A 22,663-nucleotide genomic window follows, 5' to 3' on the forward strand; every position below is an offset into this window, starting at 1 on the left:
GTCTCTCTTGCAGCCACTTCATATCACCTTCACGCTTTTTACATCAGACATTTTTTTTCTGGTCGGACAAATTGTACTAAAAGGTTTTCGGTTCCAGTGTTGAGATATAAAAGCCAGCAACAGCTGAAATTGTTAGTATGACAAGGTGGTGAGAGATAAAATGTATTTCTAATCAGACATTCTGCTCTGTTTAACTAAACTGAAGGGCAGGCCTAATTCTCCAGTGTGGACAAACACATGCACAGAAGGACAACAATGATGCCATGTACAAATGTGATAAAAAAAAAATCACTCCATAGTCTTGGTGTCGTCTTCAAGACATTGTCCCAATTTGTCATGCCCATTTTCACCATCTATGTGAGATAAAACGATTCTACTTACTCAAATGATTAAAGTGCCTTTAATGCAGTAAAAATATCTCATAGCTTGAATGGCATCATTTGAAATACAGAGTGATTTGCATGATAAGTAGTGTCATTACAGAGCAGTGCAGAGTGACGCAGTAGACATAAGAAATTAAAGGAAGAGTTCTCCCAAAAATGACACTTCTGTCATCATTTATTCACCCTCGTGTTGTTCCACATCCATTTGACTTCTGTGGAGCACAAACAATCTTAGGCAGAATGTTGACAGAAAAATGGTGTTTGTATATTGAATTTGTACTCTCAACCATCATGTTGTCTCAGTCTTCTATGTGCACAGCTTTAACTGTAGTTTAATGCAGTCAGCTTGTGTCTTCATTAATGATTTTGAGTTATGTGGCCACTCCCCTTGTGATGTCCTCACCCTTGTTTTCCCTTACTGTACTTTTCTGTCTGCGTCCATGGCAACAGCTAAAGATTTCCCAGGTACAACCTCAGGTAAATATTTTTTGCTGGAGTACTTACATCATCATTGCGAGACAGGGCACTGAACTGTCACTTGTGGAATGGTGGGTCAGGGTTACACCAATTAACCTTGTCATAGCATGAGCTGGGAGCCATTGCCTTGCATGGGAGCACTGCTGGTCTTTGTGAAATGTCATGGTGCTCCATGGTGCTGTCATTCACACGAGAGATGCTTGAATATTTTGGGCCCACTCACTGCCGTTAGTGAAAGCAAACTAGTGTTATTTCTATAAGAAAATACAACATAGTCTCATGACAACTCGTAATAATTTGTACAAGAATTGTAAGAGCTCATATGATTTGGTACAAAAGAGACGCCTTATATTCCGATAGAGACCAACTAATCAACAAACTGAATTTAAAGGGATAGGTCACCCAAAAATTGGAATTCTCTCATTGTTTACTCACCCTCATGCCATCCCAGATGTGTGAATTTATTTCTTCTGCTGAACACAAACAAAGATTTTTAGAAGAATATTTCAGCTTTGTAGATACTCACAATGCAAGTTTTTGACTAAGCAATATGATAACTGCACGTGAAAAACATTTTAATATTTAAGTCCTTTTTACTATCAATCTCCACTTTCACTTTCACATTCTTCTTCTTCTTTTGTTTCTGGTGTTTCATATTCTTCGTACATATCACCACCCACTGGGCAGGGAGGATAAATGATAGTAAAAAAGGATTTAAATATTAATCTGTTTCTCACCCACATCTATCATATCACGTCTGAAGTCATGGATTTAACCACTGGAGTCATATGGATTACTTTTATGCTGCCTTTATGTGATTTATGGAGCTTTAGATTTGATACCCATTCAATTGGATTGCATGGACCTACAGAGCTAAAATATACTTCTAAAATATTAATTTGTGTTCTGTAGAAGAAAGAAAGTCATACACATCTGGACGGTATGAGGGTGAACTTTACCTTTAAAATAGATATCCTTTATTTAAGGAAACGTCTGTGATCAAATTGGATTACTTATTCCACATGAATTAATGCAATACAAAAACAGTGTATCTCATTAAACTATTTCAAGCTTTCCTCATCTGGTTCCAAACTTGTTGTTTTCTTTATTCTGTGGTACACAAAAGTTATTTTCCTTTTAAAATCATGTTTTTGGTTTAGGGTTTCAGTAAGGGATTAAACTTGAGTCCATTTTAGGTTAGGGTGAAAAAATCGTACTAACATTGTAACGTTTGTTGGTATATTTTTCTCTATGGGAGTAAAAGTCTATGTTTTTGTACGAGCCAACTCGTACAATTTCTTATGATTTCACCAGCTTGTACTATTCTATACAAGAATAACGTATCTGGAAATGTTAGAATTATAGTTTACATTGTATAAAGGCCAATGACAAACAAGGATGTCCAACATAAAATGAAAAGGAAAATTCTTTTAAAAAATATAGGCTAGCTTAAAATGTAACCAATGTAATATATGTAACACATTTTTGCCAAACTTTTTACTTACAATTTTCAAGAAAATATTTGATTTAATGACTCTTAAAATGTTAAGTAATGTAAAAAGTAATATATAACTATATTAGTATAAAAATAAAAAGTACGATATTTTCCATACACCTTGAATCCGCTTTTTGATTATAATTTTTTTTTATAATGATTAAGAAGTTTACTCATCTTAATCATTATTTTGATTAAATGTTTTCAAACATATATTTCATGGTTAAAATGTAAATATATATATATATAAAAAAAAATTTATCATAAGTAAGTTATCAGTTATCATTCATTGTCTCATTTTTTTATGCATAAAATAAAAGATCCAACAATATCAGCCTTTTAACAACAATGTTTTCTTCATCATGATCTCTGGGCAGTTACACCACATTTTTTCTTAAAGCCCCACACAAAAAAAAATATCTAAATTAATTTGTGAATTCCAGAAATTGTAAAAGCTGTATACAAAATGTGTGCATTACGTCATTGACCAAGAAATGCAAGTTTAACAGTTTGAGTTAAAGTTATACCGTATAATGAGAAGTGAATATTTCGATGTCCTGAAGAAATTGTATATTTTAAAAACTCTGCTGAACCTGATTAATATATATATATATATATATATATATATATATATATATATATATATATATATATATATATATACACATGTAACCACACAAACTGAATCTTGAGAAACTGAGACTTACAGTATTCCTAGACGATAGCTTAGCGTCCTTGTACACCATTTGAAACAGAGCCATAAAAACCTCTACAGAATTTAGTTGCAGTAATGGCTCTTTGCTCACTGACATAAAAATGTGTTATGTTATCAGTGTATGCATGGTATTGCCTTTGAACATGTTTTGGTATGTGCAGTTTATGTCCTGTTTTTTTGTGATCTTTGATTTCTCAGCTTGGTTGTCACTGTGATCTCTGTGCTGTATGTTCAGCCTCAATGTCTTCTTGATTTACAAATTAGACACAGTAATTTGTTTTTGAAATCTAATCATATTTTGTGCCACCCACACCATATTCCACTGGGACTACAGTGTGCATGAGATGCAAAATTCAGTGAATGAGTGTGTGGAGATTACTGCGATTATTAGTATCTCTCTAAATCAACTATGTGCTGAAATCAGGTCATACTTAAATTTATGCTGCAGTGAAGTTAAGCTCTATCCAAAGCATTTGTGACATGCTGTAGATTACCACAGAAAATAATTTGACTATTTCCTAATTTCTTGCTTGTTGTTGTTTTAAATTAAATTTACAGTAATGAACTTATAAGGGAAGTCATATGTGGCAAGGCATTAGACCAGGATAATCATTAAAATAAATAAATATTGAAAATATATTATAATAAGTAGTGAGCACTCACACGAGATGAAGATTCCATTAATTGTAGAAGCCTAATAGTGTGATCACCAGTTTCCAAGAGAAATATCCACAAAGTGGCGCCAAAAATGAGTTGTTTTTAGGTAAAAAATAAATAAAAAAAAAGTCAACAGGAATGCATAATTTATTAATTATAAGCCCTAACTGTAAACACATTTGAATTAAAGTAAAAAAAGTGTAAATGGATCGGGTGCTTGTCAGGAACTTGGCAGGATGTGATCGATGTCAGGGTACTAGAACATTGTGATCATGCTGAAGTTTCAGTGTAAGTCCAAAACAACTACCATATTGGGCAACGCAACATCAAAAAACATTTTAACATGAAACTAACTAACTTTGTCTTTGCAAATTTATTTCCAATATGTCAACTCCTGTCATGACTATGGAAAGCCAGTAAACAACTTTCACATGATACCTGCAGTAATACTAGGAAAGGAATGCTTATAAAGAAAATATCCACCCACAGGAATTATTTTTGTAATGCACAACCAGAAATACATTCACCTAAAAAAAATAGTCTTGGAAGAACGATTAGTCAAATTGACAGCTCAAATAAAAAAAAATGTATACGGAGGAAACATTTGAAAATGTAAACAAAAATACATACACTGCACATTCCTGCTCTTAGTCCTCCATAATACCTTTCCCCATAGACTTCCATTGTAAGTGCATTACTATAAACATGGTTTATGCTTGTTTTAAAAAACTGAAGGACGAGTCAAAATTATTGTCTGTGGTCATCGATGCATGCTACAATAGCATAGAGCTTAACCTGTTTTGAACCTGGAATATTTCTTTATTTTCTTTTTTTTTTTTTAAATGCAGCAGATTCAAAGTCCTATGAATGGAATCAGCCCCTTTATGTAAAATTTCACAGGGTCTTGCCAACGATTAAGAAGCAAGAAATTGACATGAATTAATTCCATAGCAATTCATTTTTAATGAAAATTTTTGTTTTAAACGTATGAAGATTCAGATCAGGTATGTGTGTGCCATTAAACAGAGACTTTCCATTACTTTGGCCTTTCACTTGTGAGAACTTAATGGAATTCATTAATGCTCAAGCAAATTGCTGCACATGTTTGGCCACACGTCAGTTGCCATCCTTGAATGAGACTAATGGGTTCTAATGGAATTTCTATTGATTGGGGCCCTGCTTCCACAACTAGCCTTGTTCCATTGTGTTCTCCGAATGAGTACAGTGTGTCTTCCTTTGTGTTTGCTCCATCAACAGACATATTCATGTGTTGCTTACCTCTGCTTTAAGCCAAGTTCCATGTGACCAGTTACAGTACATGTGAAGTTATCAAACAGTATTTAATATTCTATAATGTCTCATCTGTTCAAAGGAAATTATCTTCTGCTAAGCTCAGAAAGGCAGGAGAAACATCATTATTCTTCTCCCGGCTTTAAAACCTTCCATTCACTGATGGAATAATGAACACTGTCAGTACTCTTATTATCAAGGGAAATGCAAACCTCCCTATTTCTAAGCAACAGCCCTCTACAAAGCTGAAAAAGGAAAGAGAAATATAGCAACAGTATAAATAAACCTTTTGAATTGTAAATACATTTAATTTCTGAGGCTTTTTGGAAATGAGAGGAATGATATTGGAAGAATAACGTAACGTAACAGGTGTAGGTGGAAGAACTTTATGCGTTTAATAAATTTAAGTATAAAAATATCAAACCGCAAATGCATATTGAAGAGAAAATGAAAGATAGCAATAATGGCTATGTTGTGAAAACCTGCTATCATCTTTGGAGACTGCAGATTGATTATTGGTTATGAATCCTCTTCTCTACTGTAGCTATAGGCTATACAGTATTTCAAGCATCTAATAATCAATAATCACCTTCAGTTAACAGTCTTCTAAAGCAATAGACAGAGATGAAGGCCACCTGGAGCTACACAAGGGTCACATGACTTACTAAAGAAACATGGTACAGTGATGGAATCTGATGGCAATATCAATGTACTTTTATATATACAATGGTACTAAGTAAATACCATATTCATAATGTCAAGGTCCAAAAACTATGGTAATAGCATAGTACTTAGTGTTGGTTCCCCTTCTGTCACTCACTCGACGTTGTGTCAATGTAGTGACACTAGGGGTCGCTTCTGGGAGCCCCAGACATCTCTGATCTTAGAGAAAAGGCCAATGAAAATTGGCGAGTAGAATTTGCATGCCACTCCCTCGGACATACGGGTATATAAGGAGCTGTAATGCAACCACTCATTCAGACTTCTTCGGAGCCGAGCGGTTGTATTTCACTGAGCTGAATTAATCTGCCAGCCTTTCATCTCTTGCTCTTACAAGCTGTTGATTTCTACAGTGCATTACAATGGTTCTCCCCCTCTTGCACTGATGTTGTACAGAGAAACACCCCTGTGCGCTTCAGCAGTAAAAAGAGATTATATTCTAAAAAGAAAAGGAGTATATTTTCTCTAAAAGAAAATGTTCCTACTAAAAGATTGGCACTTACAAAAGCATCTTTTTCAAGATGCCTTTTCGTATGTGTGTTATTTCTGCTTGCAGTCGCTATCTCTCTGCTTCTGACAGCCACGATTGCTGTCTCACGTGTTTGGGTGCTACCCATGCGGAGACAGCGTTCATGGATGGTTTATGCCCTCATTGCGAGAGTATGACCATGGCTGCGTTTCGGTTGCGGCTTTCCTTCGTCAGAGAGAAAGCCACTACAGCGGCTCCCTGTCTCGGTCCTCCTACCTATGGGTATCAGGCAGAGTCGGTTAGCACTGGGGGCGATCTGGGGACTACAATGGGACCCTCTACACTATAAAACCCCCACGGACCTCCCATTCCCCAGCATGTTCGTATGGCCTGGTCGAGTTCTGGGGTGGGTTCACAGTCTCATTTGGGCTCACGAAGAGGATGAGCTATTGATTGCAGCTTCGGAGAGCAGGCTCGCCATGTCTTACTCGCCCTCGGGTGTGGTAGCCCAGTCGCAGGCTGACCCGGAGCTAGTGGCCATGTTTGCCCAGGCAGCCACGAGTGTCTGGCTGGAGAGGAACCCTCCGCTCCCACCTGAACTCTCACAGCTCGACAATTGGTTCCTGGGGCCCGTTCCCCGCTCTGCCCCCATTCCTTTCTTCCCAGAGGTGCACGAGGAGCTTACATGGTCGTGGCGGGCACCTTTTACTGCCCAAACCCGATTAGCAAACTCCTCCGCTCTCACTACCCTCGATGGTGGGGCTGCAAGGGGGTACTCAGCGATTCCTCAGATGGATCAGCTGGTCCAGTGTACTTGTGCCCACAGAGTGCCGCCACATGGCGGAGTCATCCGAGGTTCTCCTCCAGGGCCTGTAGGCTTATGTTATCATTGGCGGCCTAAGGCCTATGCCGCTGCTAGATGCACTGCCTCCGTCCTGCATGCCATGGCATTCCTGCAGTTGCACCAAGGCAAGGCACTTAAAGAACTGCATGAGGGTAGTCCTGACCTGGGACTAATGCAGGAGCTGTGCTCTGCGATCGATCTCACCCTCCAGGCAACGAAGGTCATGGCGTGGTCTCTGGGGCAGGCAATGTGCGATTCGGACTTATGCGATTCAGTTCGCTAGGCGCCCACCCAGGTTCAACGGCATCCAATTCATGGCACCACGGCACACACTGCTTGCTCGTCATGCAGGTCTGCTGCCGTCTGTTCAGCCCATGGTCCGACCTAGCATTCCTACAGGCAGGAGTTCCCCTAGGCCAGGTCTCCAGGCATGCAGTGGTTACGACGGATGACTCCAAGCGTGGCTGGGACGCCATGTGCAATGGGCAAACAGCCGGCAGTCTTTGGACTGGCCCGTGACTTTGTTGGCACATCAACTGCCTCGAGTTGCTGGCAGTATTACTTATCCTGTGGAAGCTATTGCCATTGATCCCGAGCAAGCATGTGTTGTTCCAGACGGACAACACAGTGACGATTGCATACATCAACCCCCAAGACTGCCTACACTCTCATCAGATGTCGCAACTCGCCCACTGTCTCCTCCTCTGGAGTCAGCAGCGACTCAAGTCATTGCGAGCCACTCATATCCCGGGCCACCTAAACAGAACTGTGGACATGCTGTCGTGGAGACTCCACCCTCATGTGGTACAGCTGATTTGGAGTTGATTCGGTCAAATGCAGGTAGACATGTTCACTTCCCGTGAATCCTCCTACTGCCCGCTCTGGTATTCTCTTACTGAGGCTCCCCTCGGCACAGAAACGCGAGCACACAGCTGACCCCTGCGGCTGTGCAAATACTCTTTTCCCTGCCCTCCTGATGGCACTCACCTACATCAAGAGGTTAGGGGACCTGCAGGTGTTCTCTGTCAGTAAACCGTGTCTGGAATTTGGTCTGGGTTACTCTCACGTCATCCTGAGACTGAGCTATGTGCCCAAGGTTCCCACGACTCAGTTCAGGGATCAGGTGGTGAACCTGTAAGCGCTGCCCATTGGCACTGCTGAGTCCGGTGTGTGCTTTGTGCATCTACTTGGATAGCATGCAGAGCTTTAGAAGCTCTGAGCAGCTCTTTGTCTGGTTTGGTGTACAGCAGAACGGAAGCAATGTCTCCAAACAGAGGATCACCAACTGGGTCATTGACGCCATCACTATGGCATATCACGGCCAGGACGTGGCGCCGCCTGCGGGGCTGCATGCCCATTCTACCAGGGGTATAGCGGCCTCCTGGGCTCTGACCAACGGCGCCTCTCTAGCAGACATTTGTAGAGCAGCGGGCTGGGCAACACCTAATACATTTGCGAGGTTCTACAACCTCCGGGTTGAGCTGGTTTTGTCCCATATGTTGTCAGGTTCAAACAGGTAAGTCTCAGGACAACTGGCCGGGTGTACTGTTGCTTATAGCGCCTTTCCCCTCCCTTAAGGCAAAGACGTGCACTCCTTCTCCCAGTCATGTTCACAAAAGTGTGGACCCTGGATGTCCTTGCTCCTTAGCCCTGTGGCAGGTGAATATTCGGAGAATAGGCCCTGTACTGGGGTAGGTGCTCCACATGCATTGTTTATACTGTTGATAACCCTGTGTGATGAATTTTCCGCAAAAGTGTTTCCCCATGGTAAACCGCATCTTCCTTGTGCAGAGGCCTCTCTGTCCCCGGTCACTGTGTCTGTAGTAACTCCTCCACATTGGGGTAGGATCTACCATGGGACCCTTCTACATGACTTGCTTCTGACTGGACTCGGTAAGACCGTGTGACATACTCTAAAGACCCCCGGGCGGGGTGTGGGCTCTGCAGAGTCCTCGTCTTTGGAGGGACACCCCCCTGAATGATTTTGTTCCTTTTGAGGAGAAAAAGAGAAGAGGCCGCGGTTGGGTCAGGAGGTTATGTTAGTAACCATGAAATTTTCTATAATGGCATACAAAATGAGCTCCAACACCAGATTTAAATATGAACATCTTTTCATACACTATTTTACATTTTTGTCAAAAGTTGAATATTTATTGAGAAAGAAAAATCCCACAACAACTTAAATATAACATAGTTTGGCAGTTTGCTTGCATATGCTACATAGAAAACAAAGTAATATGAAATCTGAAACTATGTTCAGAATGGAATACTGAATAATTTACATCATACTGAATACTGTCCAGTAAGCATTGTATGCTGCCTCCAATTTTTGGAAAATAGTAAGTAAAAAAGCAGTATGCAACAGAAAACATTTTAAACTGTAGTAAGCTACATTTTTGTCACAAGACCTAATAATGTTGCATGTGACATCAAGTTATCATCTTAAAAGTAATAATAGTTATTTTGCAGATTTTGCATAAGGTGTTAAAATTCTGAGCTGTGTTCATTCAATTCCTCAAAATAACAGCCTGATCTCATGAACCTTACATGAGTGTGGCAAGGAGGAGAGAGGCAACTGCCTGCAGATCTCTCTCTCCTGAACTACCGCATCCGGCCACCTTTATCCCTCTGGTCAGCTTGATTAGGGGCCAGGCGTGCGTCATCACGGCCTGGCCCTGCCCTCCTCCTTGCCACAGTGAGTATTGCAACATTTTTGCAAAACTAAAATTACGTACTTCATTACACGTTTCGCTGCAGTTTTCAAGTGAAATGTCCAGCGGGGGTCGCCAAAACCGAGCAAAATTAGGTTGTAATCAGACAAGTTTAAGGTAAATTTTAGATGGAGGTTTTGATAAGGCCTAACCTTAAACTTTACGCCAAACCTAGCTAAGAGTGTCCGAAAAGATAAATGAGAGTTTAACAAAACAGACATCCTTAACCAACACCTAATCCTAATTTTAAAATGCAAATTCGAAAATAAAAAAGAAAACATTAACTGAAGCAACTACGTCATTTTGTGTCACTTCATACCACTTTCACTTTCGAGTGTCTTTGTCTAGATTCACTCAAAGTCCAGTGCTCTATCAGGTGAGCTACCAAGCAAGCTAAAGGCATGGGAACTAACTCTGGTTCGGTCCAAGCAATCAAACGAAGTGTGAAAGCATCCTAAGAGTAATATGTTAGCAATTTTTTTTTTTCTAAAATAACCTGAACTTTTGTGTGTATGAGTGATTGAACGTCAAATATGATACCATAGGCTGTCAAATTTCAAATACTCCATGGCCTTATTTCAAACAGTTTACTGTAAACTCTAAAGAAAGTTTACTGTTTTTTGTCTATTGTATTATCGTACTGTTTTTCTGTACACTTTTTTATTTATTTTTTTTGCCTTTAAACAAAGCTTAACTGAAGTAAATGGGTTCATTTAAGTGTTAGAAATGGGTGCACAGAAGTCCCTGTTTTGCACATCTCCCAGGGTCACTTTGCCAAGCGCAACACAGGTGAGAGTCATTCATCACTATGAGCTAATGAGAGCAAGCTCGAAGTGCAATATAGACACATAGTTATAGTTTACATCCTCGCAGAAGCACTGAAATATCGAACAAAGCAGGGGCAAAGGACACCCATACTGTAGCTCCAGACCAAACAACAGCTAGTTTGTCCACTGTTCTTCAAGTGAGGAACACATGGCAGGTAGCAGCAGTGCTAGCTGCCTAGCATGCTAGGCTATCTGCAATGGCGACTCAAAGGGATAGTTCACTCAAAAATAACAATTCTTTAATCTTTTACTCATCCTCATGTTGTTCCAATGCTATACGACTTCCTTTCTGGACCACTTTTATGCAGTAGAATAAATGTTACTATACTTACTTTTTTCCAAACAGATTTTTTCATGCCGCGTTCTAAATTTCACCGCAGCTTCCTGGTTAAATTATCACTAGAGGCACTACAACATCTGTGCATTGTAGTCACATTCACACAACTCATGAGTACATTGGCTGATTATGACCAGTGTTGCCAACTTAGCGACTTTGTCGCTAGATTTAGTGACTTTTCAGACCTCTTTAGCAACTTTTATTCAAAAAAGTGACTAGCGACAAATCTAGTGACTTTTTGGACAAACCTTAGCTACTTCCGTAGAAGAAAGTCGCCAATACTGCCCCACGAGTGCGTGGTCTTGCTTTCCTGCCCCGACATATAGGCACAGCTCTCTCTGCGTCTACTCTGTTCAGTGAGACTGACAGAAAGAGAGGTGAGCAGGCGAGAAGGCAGAGCAGCTCAATCAGTTGACCACACGGCAGCTGACATAGACGTGAATGAGCTGTGCATGTGCAAACAGCGTTGTTAATGACCAATCACAAATCTGTATTGTTTGATCCCCTTTAGTTTTACATTTAAAGAGTTTAATTTGACAGTTTATTTTTATTCTTTTCATGCTCTTAATCACAGGAGATTTTTAGACGGTTGTTCATTCCTGTTTCTGAACTCTCTGAAATCAGACACTTACTTAGACAACTCTGAACATTGTACTTTATTCAAACATGTAACAAACTTTACATTCTAGGGCAGACACTATGCAAAATGCAAATGAGACGTGGTGACATCATGAATATGTTAATTAGCGTATGACGTCATCTAGCCACTTTTAGCGACTTTTCGAGCAGGCTTTAGCTACTTTACATTGAAACTAGTTGGCAACACTGATTATGACTTCATAAACACTTAGTATTTTTACTCACCCAGCTGAGACGAAAGTGTCATAGAAGCGACACAAAGTGACATGGTCACTTCAGAAAATGTGCACTATTGGTTAGCATTTGTTAAGGGAACGGATGTCTGTTCTTATTTCACAACTCATTTGCATTTAAAATGTTTAGATTAAAATTGGAGGTAAGGGAGATACGTTGTACTCATTAAAACCTAATCTAATATTAATATTAAAAACCTTGTCTGAATACAACATAATTTAACTTGCTTTTAGCGCCCCCCATTGGATATTGTCCTTGGAAACAGCAGCCAAACGAGTAATACAGCACATAATTTTGGTTTGCAAAAATATTGCCATGATCACGTATATTTAGTGAGATCAGGCTGATTTTTAGTTTTTTTTTTGTTGTTGTTGTTTTGTCCTTTAGTGTTATATTTGAAGCTTGAAACCTCCTGTCTCCTTTCATTGTAATTGCAAGAAGGGGGAGGGGTTATTTTTGAGTGAACTATTTTTTTTAAGACTCATAACTCTAGATGGCCATTATTCAGTACAAATTTAGAGAAAACAGAATTCAACCTAGTCTGCGCTCATTCACTCAATGTTAAACCCAGGAGACAAATTGGCCTGCTGCAACCCCTGCCATTTTTTTTAACTTGTATATCGCCAAGGATTGAGTCACTTTGGTCCTTGCATTGCTGTGTAAGATGTGACAGGTATTTGGTAGCTGTTCAGCATTCGTTTGTAATGATAAATTCTTTCCCCCCTGCTGCCTATTGAAAGTCAGTATTGAACATTGGCTTTGAATTGGTTGCTTGAAATCAAAGCTGCATGACATAGCGGGGAATTCTGTGATGTGACATGGTATAAACACCAGTGTAATTTCTTGATTTTGTTGCATTGAAATGTCATATTCCACAATGGCAGTTATATTTAAAAAAAAAAAAAAAAAAAAGACCAGTTAAAATATAGCTATGCACAGCAGAAAATGTATTCCAAAAACGTTTTAAATGTCTCATTCATTATGCCAAGCATCATGTTCATGTCAGTGCATGTGGGAAGATCTTTCCAAAGCTTATGTTTCTGAAGATTAGATGGTTTTAAATGATACACGACTAATGGATTATGGGTAAATGAAGCAAGTGAAGCAGCAACAGTAAAACCATCTACTATTGCATTTTTTTTTTCACTTGAGATGAGTTTCATTTTTATTCAATTGATTTTTCAACCTGGTCTCATAGAATTACATTACAATATCTGTATTTTTGGTTAGCATGCAAGTCAACACTTGAACCGAAAGTGTCATAGAGGTGCCAAAAAATGACGTGGTTGCTTCAGCAATTGCATTTTTCATGTCATGTTTGCTTTTATGACACTATTTGTTAGGTTTAGGTTTAAGGTTTAGGGTAGAGAGATAGGGAGGAGGGTTTTGTTGATTTAAAACTCAATATTAACCAAAAAAAAACTCATCTGTTCAGGATTCGATTTTGGGCACAATGGACATTTCACCTCAGAACTTCCGAGATACGTGTAAGGATCCATGTAATATCACTCTGCAAAAATTTTGCCACAGTCACAAGGTTAAGGAGATCAGGCTGAGATTACTAGAATTTTTTTTTAAGATAGGTGTTGCCTGTGCAAAACATGGCGCCACGACGCCAGAGTGTTCTTTGTGATGGGGCAAGGGCGTTGCTAGGTGACACTTACTGGGCCAAGTCAAAAGAGCCCACCAGCAATTCTCTATGATATTATTGACCCTAGAGGTTTAAAGGGATAGTTCACCAAAAAATTAAAATTCTCTCATTATTTATTCACCCTCATAATATCTCAGGTGAGTGTGAATTTCTTTCTTCAACAGAACACATTTGAAGAAAAATATCTTAGCTTAGTAGGTCCTTAAAATGCAAGTGAATGGAGATTTCTCTTTTGAAGCTCCAAAAATCACAGACAGTCAGCATAAACATCATCGATATGACTCCAGCGGTTAAATTAGTGTCTTCTAAAGTGATACAGTCACCTTTGGTATGAAAAAAAAAGATAAATATTTAAGTACTTTTTAACTATAAACCATCGCTTCACGAGTGGTTGGAGTCCAAGTGGTCTCTCCTGTGATGAATTTGCATTGCCATGATACAGAAGTAATCGCTCTTTCTCCTCTCTGTTGAGACATCCAGGATGAGCACACAAACGCACCATTGTGAGTAAACAAACAGATACAATTACAGATCAAATCCAACAAAACGTCTGTACAGCGTTCCTCCTACACAGTTGTAAACAGATCTGCTCTTCCGGCTGTATCATACGTGCCTCAGTTCTCGCATGTATCAAAAATGATTACGTCATACACGCAGACCGCTGCAGAACAGAAGCATGATTTAGAGTAAAAGAAAAAGTAATAAAATATTTATCTTTTTGACACCAAAAGCAATCGTGTCACTTTATAAAACATTAATTTAACCGCTGGAGTCCTATCGATGACGTTATGCTGACTGTCTGTGATTTTTGGAACTTCAAAAGAAAAATCGCCCTCCACTTGCATTTTAAGGACCAACTGAGCTTGATTAAATTCCTACACATGGGATATCAGGGGTTGAGTAAATAATGAGATAACATTTTTATGTGAACTATCCCTTTAAGGTTTCTCCTTCAATTAAAGTCTAGCGGCTTTTTTTCCCCATATTATCATCCACCTTTTGAAAATCGGAAAAGTATTTTCACTTAGCAAATGAACAGCACACCATTCCTCAACACTCAACAGGATTTGAGATATCACTCACATCCATGGCACAAATGGATATGGATGAGTTATGCATCAAATATGAATATTTAGGGGTTTGTTCTATTAGCAAACTAGTAGTGATGCTTAACTTAGAGCAGCACTTACTATTTATTTTTTATTAAATATAATTTATTTTTAATACATTTTATTTTATTATTTGTAATAAGTTGTATTAACAGTAACTGAAACAGGCTATTATGCTCAACAATCTGAAGTCAAAAGACAAACAGAAATCAAAATATAATTGTTTTTTATTTTTCTACAAAAAAGTGGTACAATTGTCATGTATTTATACATACAGCTCTGGAAAAAAATTAAAAGGCCACTGCAAAATTATCAGTTTCTCTGGATTTGCTGTTTATAGGTATGTGTTTGAGTAAAACGAACATTTTTGTTTTATTCTATAAAGTATTGACAACATTTCTCCCAAATTCCAAATGAAAATATTGTCACATAGAGAATTTATTTGCAGAAAATGACAACTGGTCAACATAACAAAAAAGAAGCAGTGTTTTCAGACCTCAAATAACGCAAAGAAAACAAGTTCATATTAAATTATAAACAACACAATATTAATGTTTGAACTTAGGAAGAATTCAGAAATCAATATTTGGTGGAATAACCCTGATGTGTCCTTCACAATGACGAATCTGCCCGATTCCAGCTTTGCTGAAGCACCCCCAGTTCATCACCGATGCTCCACCAAATTTCCCAGTGGGTGCGAGACACTGTGGCTTGTAGGCCTCTCAAAGTCTCAAAGTAGCCATTAGACGACCGGGTGGAGGATCGACGATGAGCTGGGGGTGCTTCAGTAAGGCTGGAGTCGGGCAGATTAATCTTTGAGAAGGACGGATGAAACAAGCCACGTACAAGGTTATCCTGGAAGAAAACTTGCTTCCTTCTGCTCTGACAATGTTGCCCAACACTGAGGATTGTTTTTTCAGCTGGACAATGCTCCATGTCACACAGCCAGGTCAATCAAGGTGTGGATGGAGGACCACCAGATCAAGCCATCAAACAAAGCCAAGATGCTTGAATTTTTGCATCAGGAGTGGCATAAAGTCACAGTAATGTGAAAGACTGGTAGAGAGCATGCCAAGACACATGAACGCTGTGATTGAAAACGTTTGGTTACGTATGTAACCTCCGTTCCCCGAGGGAGGGAACGACACGTTGTGTCGGAGAAGCGACACTAGGGGTCTCTCTTGAGCGCCGATATTCATTGAAAAGGGCCAATGGGAGTTGGAAGTCAGTATTTGCATACCCCGCCCCCAGACATACGGGTATTTAAGCGGGGCAAATACGGGAGATCATTCAGGATTTTTCTGAGGAGCCGGAAATGGTCCGGCCACAACAGTGGCTCGGTTCAGCGACATGGCGGAGGAAAGACACAACGTGTCGTTCCTCCCTCGGGAACGGAGGTTACATACGTAACCAAACGTTCCCTTCTGTCGCTCTCTCCACGTTGTGTCGGAGAAGCGACACTAGGGGACCCATTCCAATCTTGCCATGCGCTGAACCTTGTACGTGGACCGCCGATACAGAGGCGGGCAGGGATTTCATCCAGTGCCACGCATCGTCTGTACCTGGCTGCACGTAACCTTCCCCAATGCCCCATAAGAACATCGGAGTCCTTCTAGTTACCCTGGGAGGGGAACAAGGCAATGTTTGCCAACATGGGAACGGGCCAGCCTGGCTGGGCCTCTTTTCTCTCTATGTTTCTCGCATAGAGCAATCACGGCCGGGGCCCTTACACGCATATAGGGAAGGGGTCTTACCCAGATCCTGCGGAGACCACACCTGCCCTTTTTCTTGGGGAGGAAAAGTGGTAGACACGTCACACGGCCGCCTTAGGGCTCGTGTGGAAAGTATGGTGCGGTGGTAGATCCAGCCTCGAAAGGGGGAGTTGCTACAGCACGGTGACCAAGGCAGCTGTAACTGCCTAAGGGAGACACGGGGTCTGCTCGTAAGGGACAGAACCGTGGAATTACACACAGGGGAGTCCAAGCAGGAGGCCTTACCTGTGGAGCACCTATACCAGTACAGGGTAGCCATCAGGGTACCCGCAGTGGCTTGGTCGGCGAAGTTCCTCCGGTGAACCGCGGACCCGGAGGGCTGGGGAGGAATCGACCAGGGGCCCGACTCGAGTGGGGCGCCCTGGGAAGAAGGTGCACTACTTTACCTTGACGCCAGGAAAAGGGCGCTGAGCGCAAGCGATCCACCCGGCCGGTCGGTCCACGTGTTACAGAGTTCTACGGGCTCGGACCTGAGAAAACACGAGACGCTAACCGACTCAACGCGGAGGTTGTAAAACCTCGCGAAGGTGTTGGGTGTTGCCCAACCCGCGGCTCTACAGATGTCTGCTAGGGAGGTGCCCTTGGCCAGTGCCCACGAGGACGCTAACACCCCTTGTTGAGTGAGCTCGGACCCGCAAGTGTAGGGGCACGGCCTGGTTGTGATAAGCCAGTGTGATGGCGTCGACAACCCAGTGGGCGAGCCTCTGCTTGGAGACGGCATTCCCTTTCTGCCGCCCCCAAAGCAGACAAAGAGCTGCTCAGAGCGTCTGGTGCTCTGTGTGCGGTCCAGGTAAATGCGCAGGGCGCGACTGGACACAGCAACGAAAGGGCTGGGTCTGCCTCCTCCCGGGGCAGTGCTTGCAGGTTCACTACCTGATCTCGAAATGGTGTGGTAGGAACCTTGGGCACATAGCCCGGTCGCGGTCTTAGGATCACAGACGTATCTGCCGGACCAAACTCCAGGCAAGTGTCGCTGACAGAGAACACTTGCAGGTCCCCGACCCTCTTAATGGATTCGAGCGCGATCAGCAGGGCCGTCTTAAGAGAGAGGGCCCTGAGTCCAACTGATTCGAGCGGCTCGAAGGGAGGTCTCTGGAGTCCTGCCAAGACTACCGAGAGATCCCAGGAGGGAACTAGGCCTGGCCGGGAGGGATTCAACCTCCGGGCACCTCTCAGGAACCTGAGGATCAGGTCGTGCTTACCCAAAGACTTGCCGTCTACAGGATCGTGGTGGGCGGCGATAGCAGAGGTCTGGGCGCGGGTGCCAGAGCGTGCCCCGTCCCCTGAGAGAGGAGGTCCTTTCTCAGGGAATTCGCCAGGGAGGAGCTGTCGCGAGGAGCCTGAGTTCCGAGAACCAAGTCCGAGTGAACCAGTAGGGGGCCACCAACGTGACTTGCTCCTCGTCCTCCCTGACCTTGCACAGCACTGGTGCAAGAAGGCTCACTGGGGGAAATGCGTACTTGCGCAGCCCCGAGGGCCAGCTGTGTGCCAGCGCGTCTGTCCCGAGGGGAGCCTCTGTTAGGGCGTACCAGAGCGGACAGTGGGAGGTTTCCTGGGCGGCGAACAGGTCTACCTGGGCCTTGCCAAACCGTTCCCAATTCAGCTGGACCGACTGGGGCTGAAGCCTCCACTCCCCGCCGGGCAGGCGTTGTCGTGATAGCGCGTCCGCTACGACATTGAGCTTGCCGGGGATGTGAGTGGCACGCAGCGACTTGAGTCGCTGTACGCCACCACCGTGGTGCTGTCCGATCTCACGAGGACATGTTTGTTCTGAACTAATGGGAGGAACTTCCTGAGAGCAAGAAGGACGGTCAGCAACTCCAGGCAATTGATATGCCAACGCAGCGGGGCCCCTTTCCAACGGCCTGCTGCTGCGTGCCCGCTGCACACGGCACCCCACCCGGACTGGGAGGCGTCGGTTGTGACCAGGACTCGTTGGGACACCTGCTGCAGGGGCACTCCTGCCCGTAAAAAGCAGAGGTTTGTCCAGGGTCGGAGTGTTTTGAGGCAGGCGGGGGTGATCCTTACCTGATGTGTGCCGCAGTGCCATGCTTTTCTCAGGACTCGAGTCTGGAGCCAGTGCTGGAGTGGTCTCATATGCATCAACCCCAGCGGTGCGACCGCCGCGGAGGACGCCATATGCCCCAGGAGCCTCTGGAAAAGTTTTAGAGGGACCACTGTGCCTGGCTTGAAGGAAGCGAGGCAGTCCAGCACCAACTGAGCACGCTCGCTCGTGAGACGTGCTGTCATTGAGACTGAGTCTAACTCCAACCCGAGAAAAGGGATGCTCTGAACCGGAGTGAGCTTGCTCTTTTTCCAGTTGACCTGAAGCCCCAAGCGGCTGAGGTGCCGGAGCACCTGGTCTCTGTGTGTGCATAGTAACTCTCGAGAGTCTGCTAGGATGAGCCAGTCGTCGAGGTAGTTGAGAATGCGGATGCCGGCTACTCGTAGCGGGGCAAGGGCCGCCTCTGCGACTTTCGTGAAGACGTGAGGGGACAGAGACAGGCCTTAGGGGAGGACTTTGTACTGAAACGCCTGGCCGTCGAATGCGAACCGTAAGAAGGGTCGGTGTCGTGGCAGAATTGAGACGTGGAAGTACACGTCATTCAGGTCCACCGCTGCGAACCAATCTAGATGCTGAACGCCAGCCAGAATATTTCTCTGCGTAAGCATTTTGAACGGGAGTTTTAACAAGGCCCGATTGAAAACTCGCAAGTCCAGGATTGGTCGTAAGCCGCCGCCTTTCTTGGGTACAATGAAGTAAGGGCTGTAGAAACCCATCCTCATTTCGGTTGGAGGGATGGGCTCTACCGCGCCCTTAGCTAAGAGGGTCGCGATTTCCGTGCGCAGGGAACTGGCGTGCTCGCCGTGTACTGCGGAAAAGCGGACGCCCCTGAAGGGGGCATCCGCTGGACTCGTCTGAACCGGCCGGCCGGGGGACAGTCATGGGCAGGTGGAAGGCGGGATCGCCGCGTCCGGTGTACCGGGACTGTTGTGATCTGAAAGCACATTGCCGTAAAAATGGCATTTGCGGGCCAGGTGACCCAGAGGCAAAGGAAATAGCTCTTTTATTGAGAATGTGGGTACCACAGCCCCCGTCAGGGGGTGTGGCAAATGAAAAAACAAAGGATTCTCCTCCCGGCCCTCCACCGGGGGACGGAGCGGTCTTACCACCTTACAGACCCTCGGTTCTGGGTCGGCTGTCTCAGGAACGCTTGGGAGCCTTCCGGGTCCTGGAGGGGGTTCGTGAGACAGGGGGCGTGCGCCGCCTGTGGAGTGCTCGACGCTGGGGCTGAGAGCTGGGCCCGGGTTAAGGCGGAGCAGGAGCTGGTTTCCTCGCAGGGGGACGCCCTCGGTGGGCAGACGGGGCAGGGCCCGTGGCGGCAGGTCTGCGGCGGGGCATGATGTGCGAAATGGCCTCCGTCTGCTTCTTCACCACAGAGAACTGTTGGGCGAAGTCCTCGACGGTGTCACCGAAAAGACCAATCTGGGAGACAGGTGTGTCCAGGAAGCGGTTTTTGTCAGCCTCAAGCATCTCGACCAGGTTGAGTCAAAGATGGCGTTCCTGGACCACTAGGGTGGCCATCGTCTGTCCGAGTGCCTGCGCTTTGGCCTTCGTCGCTCTCAGGGCGAGGTTGGTCGCTGAGCGCAGTTCCTGCAGCACATCAGGATCAGGTCCACCCCCGTGCATGTTTCTGAGAGCTTTGGCCTGGTGGACTTGCAGGAGGGCCATCGCATGCAGGGCGGAGGCAGCGCGTCCAGCCGTAGTGTAGGCCTTCGCGTTAAGCGAGGATGTTGTCCTACAGGGCTTGGATGGGAGTACGGGGTGACCCCGCCAGGAGGTAGGGCTACCGGGGCATAGATGGTGCGCAACTGCCCTATGAACCTGGGGAATCGCGTCGTACCCGTGGCGCTCTCCGCCGTCGAGGGTGGAGAGAGTGGAGCGGGTGGCACCTAGACGAGCGGAGAGCAGGCTCTCCACATAGACGTCAGCTCATCATGCACCTCCGGGGAGAAAGGGACCGTTGAAAGCAAGCCACGACCGCAACGAGAACATGAACCATCCACAAACGCCGCCTCGGTGTGATCGCGGCCCAAACACACGAGACAGCGCCTGTGGCCGTCTGAAGCGGAGAGCACTCTACCGCATCCAGGAACGACACAGGGGTGGAAAGGCATCTTGAAAAAGACGCGTCCTTAAAAGGACGTTCAACGCCGCTGTGTTTGCTCTTTTAGAGAAAATTACTCTTTTAGTAAAAACTCTTTTAATACACAGTGTGTGTGTGTGTGTACGTGTCTCGCGCTGTCGAGCGCTCAGGGGCAACAATGCACGCCGTGCACTGAGAAGGAGAAAGCAGCTGTTGTGCGCCGTCAAGATCCAACAGCATGCAGATCGTCAGAGGAAAACAGGAACGTTTAAGTGGCGTGTAACTCGCAGCAAACTGCAGACAGACCATCGGCTCCGAAGAAATTTTCTGAATGAACTCCCGTATTTGCCCCGCTTAAATACCCGTATGTCCGGGGGCGGGGTATGCAAATACTGACTGCCAACTCCCATTGGCCCTTTTCAATAAGATCAGAGGTGAATATCAGCGCTCAAGAGAGACCCCTAGTGTCGCTTCTCCGACACAACGTGGAGAGAGCGACAGAAGGGGAATCAGGGTTATTCCACCAAATATTGATTTCTGAAATCTTCCTAAGTTACAACATGAATATTGTGTTGTTTATAAATGAATATGAACTTGTTTTATTTGCATTATTTGAGGTCTGAAAACACTGCATCATTTTGTTATGTTGACCAGCTGTCAATTTCTGCAAATAAATTATCTAAATGAAAATATTTATATTTGGAATTTGAGAGAAAGGTTGTCAATACTTTATAGAATAAAACAAAAATGTTCATTTTACTCAAACACATACCTATAAATAGTAAATACAGAGAAACTGACTGATATATATATACTGTCTATGTGCACTATAATTCTTGATGACATTAATTTACTTTTCTTAGTAAAGAAGATATTTTTTATACAAAACCTTTCAGATTGTGACAGGCTCTACAATCAGAAGTAGACATGGTTGACTAGAGCTTTTTGGTGGCACATGAAAACAGTCTACAGTAGCGTACCATACTTCAGAATGGTTTAGAAATTGGTATGAGAGCGATGCATAAGCTGCATTGAAGTTGTAAAGATCTAAATGCTTTAAAACTAGTAAAAATGTGTATTCCACAAATCTGGGAATTTGAATGACACTGGAACAGTGATGCAGAAATACTTGCTTCTCACTTAAACTATTTTATATCTATTGAATTAAATCAGAAAATAAATGACTGCCTGTTCAAGCTGAGACATTTAGTACTGTATTTAGTGAATTGTTGGAAGTTAATGAGTCATGTATGCATGTATGCATGTGATATTAACATACCTACCCATAATTGGCTAATTATACTGCCGATTGCAGTGGTGTTTAGATCTTAAATCAAAGCTGATACTTTTCACTCTTTTCACATTATTATTATTTTAACCATCCTGTGCTTCCCTGTCTCCAGATCCTAATGCTCTCACGCAGCACAGCCCTGACCACGCACTGATTGGGGGAGTGGTGGCTGTTGTGGTCTTTATCACCTTGTGCTTCATCATTGTCCTGGGCCGTTATCTGGCCAGGCATAAAGGTAGGGCTTCCCTCCTCTCTCTCGCCCCCTCACCTATTGTGAAGAGCAGTGATTCTCAACCAGGGGGCTGGGGTCCACATGGGGGCCTCAAGATGGCTTAGAATTATTTCAAATAAGTTATATTAAAGGAAAAGTTCACCTAAAAATGAAAATCTTGTCATAATTTACCCTGGCTCACTCTTAAACCTCGCAAAAACAATGCAAGGTCTTGCACGAACAACGGATGATCTCGGGAACGATGCAAGCTCTTGTGTAAACAGCAAAAGTTATTGCCTAGTTTGCATTTTTACATGAACAACAGTTCACACAATGGAACAACACAAGTTTTCACGCAAACAATGTAAGTTCTCTAGTGAACAACATAAGTTCTCGCTTGAGCAACGCAAGTTATCATGTGAACAATGGAAGTTGTTTCACTAACAAAAATTATTTTGTGAACAATGGAAGTTCTCGCACAAACATTGTACATTTTAGTGCAAACAATGGAAGTTCTCGTGCGAACAACGGAAGTTTTCATGTGAATAATGGAAATTTTCACATGAACAACGCAAGTCCATGCGTGAACAACAGAAGTTCTCGCATAAACTGCGCACGTTTTTAATGAAACAACGGAAGTTCTTGTGTGAACAATGCAAGTTCTCGTGCAAAAAACAGAAGTT

The 22,663-nt window shown here is 43.6% G+C and overlaps 1 protein-coding gene across 4 annotated transcripts in view; it reads left to right on the forward strand.

The window, feature by feature from the left end:
• The window catches only part of LOC127631484 (cell adhesion molecule 2-like), a 370,436-nt gene that overhangs the window by 343,216 nt on the left and 4,557 nt on the right, over positions 1–22,663 (forward strand). For all 4 annotated transcript variants that reach the window (XM_052109617.1, XM_052109616.1, XM_052109619.1 and 1 more), the window contains one exon: positions 21,882–22,004. In XM_052109617.1, coding sequence (XP_051965577.1) covers positions 21,882–22,004 — 123 coding nt within the window. The remainder of the gene's footprint in view (positions 1–21,881; positions 22,005–22,663) is intronic.

This window comes from Xyrauchen texanus, chromosome 38, assembly GCF_025860055.1.
Source record: "Xyrauchen texanus isolate HMW12.3.18 chromosome 38, RBS_HiC_50CHRs, whole genome shotgun sequence".
Taxonomy (NCBI): Eukaryota; Metazoa; Chordata; class Actinopteri; order Cypriniformes; family Catostomidae; genus Xyrauchen; species Xyrauchen texanus.